The sequence below is a fragment of the Oncorhynchus keta genome, unplaced genomic scaffold (genome assembly GCF_023373465.1).
Source record: "Oncorhynchus keta strain PuntledgeMale-10-30-2019 unplaced genomic scaffold, Oket_V2 Un_contig_23193_pilon_pilon, whole genome shotgun sequence".
NCBI classification, from domain to species: domain Eukaryota; kingdom Metazoa; phylum Chordata; class Actinopteri; order Salmoniformes; family Salmonidae; genus Oncorhynchus; species Oncorhynchus keta.
In genome coordinates, this window is record NW_026283254.1 from 4,889 (window position 1) to 8,978 (window position 4,090).

The window sequence follows — 4,090 nt, forward strand, 5'->3', positions numbered from 1 at the left end:
AAGGCCAATCTACAGCCAATGTTTTCCAATGGAGATTGCATGGCTGTGTGCTTGATTTTATACACCTGTCAACAAAGGGTGTGGCTGAAATAGCAGAATCCACTCACCTGAAAGGGTGTCCACATACTTTTGTATATATAGTGAATGTTGACACTGGTATTGTGCTTGTATTGTGCTGAAAATGAGGTTGATAAGTGGTGGAGTTGCCCTTTAAGGATTTGATTGAATAAGGAACTTAATGCTCTCTTCTCCATTGTGTGTTTACAGCCATCTTGACTTCAACAATCCGACCAGGGGTCACGTCTCAGAATGCAATGTTTTGTTCAAATGCCTTTTCCCTCACCGTGTGTAACTCTGTGTTGTTTGTGTCGCACTGCTTTGCTTTATCTTGGCCAGGTCGCAGTGGTAAAGGAGAACTTGTTCTCAACTGGCCTACCTGGTTAAATAAAGGTGTTCTCAACTGGCCAACCTTGTTAAATAAAGGTGAAAACAAATGTTTAGCTTAGCTCAGCTTATTCATCGAACTATTGGAAAAAGTCAAGCCTTTGTATGCCTGTTCCAAACACCTCGAAAAGAGAAAGCTATCCGTATTGAGTTTGTGGCTAGCAAGTTTTTCTTGCGTCAAGCAACCCAGGTTACCCCCCACTGTTTGCTACACTGGTGTATGTGCAAACTAGCAGTGATGTTGAGATGCATCCCCTTCCACAGATCCTGTTTCTTCTTTATTCTTTTCCATTCATTTTTATTAACATTTTTAATATCGGCCCCAATTTCTATACATTACACCTGCAAGTGCTCTTAACATCAAAAGTAAAGACATTTTCTTAAGTAGGCCATAAAATTAAAGATGGAATCCATAAAAACAATTAGCATGTATTCATTGTTGGTACAAAAGTGGAACTGCTTTCATCACTTCTGGAACGAGATCTTGAAGAGGGATGTGGATCTTGAAAAGATTAGAAAACATGAAACACAACATGTTAGTGGTCCTGATTTGACCTGTGATGGTTATTATAATTACAATGACCACATGAATGACAACCTACAACCTACTTTGAACCTAATTATTGTCCCAGAAGCACCGCTTCACATACAAAAGCCATGTACAGAGGTAGCTGTAGACTGAAGACACTGTGCACTGGAAAGAGAAAAATGACTTGTGTGAGATCTACAGCAGTACTGACTCTTGTTTAACAGCTCCATTATGACAGACATCATCCATACGTTTCACTTCTATAATTCTGCAGCAACAAGACATGTGAATTGTTATGTGGATTATAGTTCATGGACATTTTTATAGGGGTTGATATTCTTTGTTAGGGCAAATCAAGTCTGAAACTTCATAGTGGAAATTACAAACTTTAGAAGCCTTTTTAAAACGCAAATACACTACTTGTTTGCATTTCAGCAACAAAAGAGTGATCAAATTAAGATCCTACATCTGTAGTGTTATCATTTGCAATGATTTGACAAACCATTATATTGCTCCAAATCACAGATAGACTGCCAGAACGAGGCCTTGTAGGGGGACGTGTATCTTGAAAAGATTAGGAAACATAAAACACAAGATGTTAGTGCTGATTTGACCTGTGATGATTACTGTATCACATTGACCACATGAATGACCACACAATAGAACCTACTGTGAATGAAAACGTAGTTGTAGCCTGAAGACACTGCCCACTGGAAAGAGAATAATGACTTGTGTCAGATCCACAACAGTTCTGACTGTTGTTTAACAGCTCCATTAATTAATTTATTTCAATTTGACTGATTTCCTTATATGATCTATAACTCAGTCAAATCTTTGAAATTGTAGCATGTTGAGTTTATATTTTTGTTCATTATAGTAGTTGATGATGTATAATTACTTTTATAATTTGCAATGATTTGACATACCATGACACCGTTTAGAATCCAAGCTAGAAAGCCACAACTTCTGGTCTGTAAAATGAAGGAGAGGAAGAATGAGTACATCAAATACAGAGATACTGTATTCAAAATGATGATTAATTGACATCATACATTGTAAAGCTTCTGCTTCATGTTTTTGACTGCTGCATCATTGCGAGGACAGTCCAGTAGTCCCTGGCTCTCATGGAACAGACAGTCCACTGTGTCAAACTTCTGCCTAATATTTCTGACTGCTGCATCATTGCGAGGACAGTCCAGTAGTCCTCCCAGGCTCTCATGGAACAGACAGTCCACTGTGAGTATGACATCACTTCTGGTCACTAGTCTGCTGCTGAAAGGTACAGTGTAGTCTGGGTTGAAGATGTGATGCAGTACTACCAGAATGACATCTTTACCCTCTGTCAAGAAAGAGAATGTGGGAATATGTCAAAATAAACCAATAAGCCTCTCAAATAAACAATGTAGTCATGTCATTCATGCCGTTGGTACATTTGAGGAAAACTGGTGTAGAAAGAGAATATCTGGTATAGAGGGAAATAACATTGTTTAGGAAGTCATATTTGGGATGAGTTACTGTACTTGGAATCTGTTGCAGTGCTGCTTCAATATCAGTCCCAGCGCGGGAGACGATGGGACAGAAAGCCATGATGACATCACTCTCCTCTGGCGACTCGACTTCCGTAAAACATCTTGTGGTGTTGTTGAGTCGTCTCATAAACTGAATATGAGAAGCCAAAGTATTGCCAGTCTCAACTGTGTAGTACTTCATCTTGTGTGCCACTGATTTAAGGTCAAGAAAGGTCATTGATAAATGTTAATGTTTTTGTTAATTGGCACAATGGATAGTTGGTTCATAGTTCAGCCAGCTATAAGAGCATTGTAGGTTTAACCATTTACTTTATAGTGCACCCCTTCATCAAAATATTATATTATACAAAAGAGTCCTGTTGAAAATTACCTCTGCGTTCCAACATGGATCTATAGAAAGTGAAAGAACAGACAAAGGGGTTTATTAGTCTAGATAGATACATTCAGTATAGGAAAACATGTACATCAACCAGTGTGCAAACCATCTGTCTTATATATTTCATAATTCCATTATTTTACTTTTTGATTGTAGTGAATTGTTAGATATTACTAGATTGGATAACACAAGCATTTCGCTACACCTGCAATAAAATCTGCTAAATATATGTATGCAACCAATAACATTAGATTTGATCTTTCTCCATGGTGTGAACTGCATACATCAGCATGAAGCTATTTCACATTCTAAACTTTCACTTTCACTCTCTTATGTTTCACAGTATGCAGCTCTCCAGCACTTCACCACCTCACTCCTTCCACTGGACCACATGATTTCTTGGAATTAGACAGTGAAAGTAATGTGTTATTGTAAATGTACTTACTGCCTCTGTTCTATTCTACATTCATAGAATTACTCACCTAAAAAACATTCCATTCAATTCTGCACTACCAGTTTCCACATAACCAAGTGTACTGTTTTATTCCTGCTGTAGATATCATTTAATATTCTATCACAAAACCTTTCACGACACCCACCCAACTGTAAATGATAGTTGATGGTATTCATATTGAACATGAATTGTCAAATGAAATGAGGAAAATAGACTTACCCTGCAGCTATGGGTAACTTTTCTGTTGACTGTACTGCAGTTGTGGCTTAAAGTGATCTGTTTTAATAGCAAAGAGAAAGTGAAACTAAACAGCATGAGATAATAAGGGGAGGTGGCCATTTTTTCATAAAGTCACAAATGCTGAGTTTATACAGGCAGCTGCGTTCTGATTTTTGTTCCACTAATTGGTCTTTTGACCAATCACAACATATCTTTTTACATCAGATCTTTTTCAGAGCTGATCTGATTGGTCAGAAGACCAAATTGGTGGAAAAAAGATCAGAATTGGGCTGCCTGTATGAACGCAACCATCTGGGCAATCTACAGTTCAGACAACAAAGTGAGCACCACTGATTTGGTAAACAGCTGAGGAATGGGGCTGGAAAAATGTAACCACACTCACATTTATAGACAGAGCTATGGATGCACCACCATCCATGATATCAAAATGATAGTTTTAGCCATGGTTTAAGGCTATACAGTGTTTGTTTACAATTACACATTTAAAAACAATGGAATAAAACAAGCTTATATTTTGG

The 4,090-nt window shown here is 37.8% G+C and overlaps 1 protein-coding gene across 1 annotated transcript; it reads right to left on the bottom strand.

Annotated features, from left to right (window-relative positions):
• Positions 1–700: 700 nt before the first annotated feature.
• LOC118374891 (uncharacterized) lies at positions 701–3,642 on the bottom strand. The gene is made up of 9 exons (XM_052505337.1): positions 3,552–3,642; positions 2,873–2,892; positions 2,494–2,694; positions 2,026–2,312; positions 1,900–1,944; positions 1,644–1,683; positions 1,476–1,537; positions 1,054–1,138; positions 701–946 (listed from the first exon to the last, which is right to left on the bottom strand). The coding sequence occupies exons 2-8, from the start codon at positions 2,886–2,888 to the stop codon at positions 1,061–1,063; spliced, it is 729 nt and encodes a 242-aa protein (XP_052361297.1). The 5' UTR covers positions 2,889–2,892; positions 3,552–3,642; the 3' UTR covers positions 701–946; positions 1,054–1,060.
• Positions 3,643–4,090: the final 448 nt, after the last annotated feature.

What these genes read in the sequence shown, in the direction of transcription:
- LOC118374891 (XM_052505337.1), bottom strand. An exon ending in AGCACTGCAACAGATTCCAA is followed by an intron (nt 2,313 to 2,493) that starts GTACAGTAACTC and finishes CTTTCTTGACAG; the next exon opens with AGGGTAAAGATGTCATTCTG. An exon ending in TGAAGCAGAAGCTTTACAAT is followed by an intron (nt 1,945 to 2,025) that starts GTATGATGTCAA and finishes TTCATTTTACAG; the next exon opens with ACCAGAAGTTGTGGCTTTCT.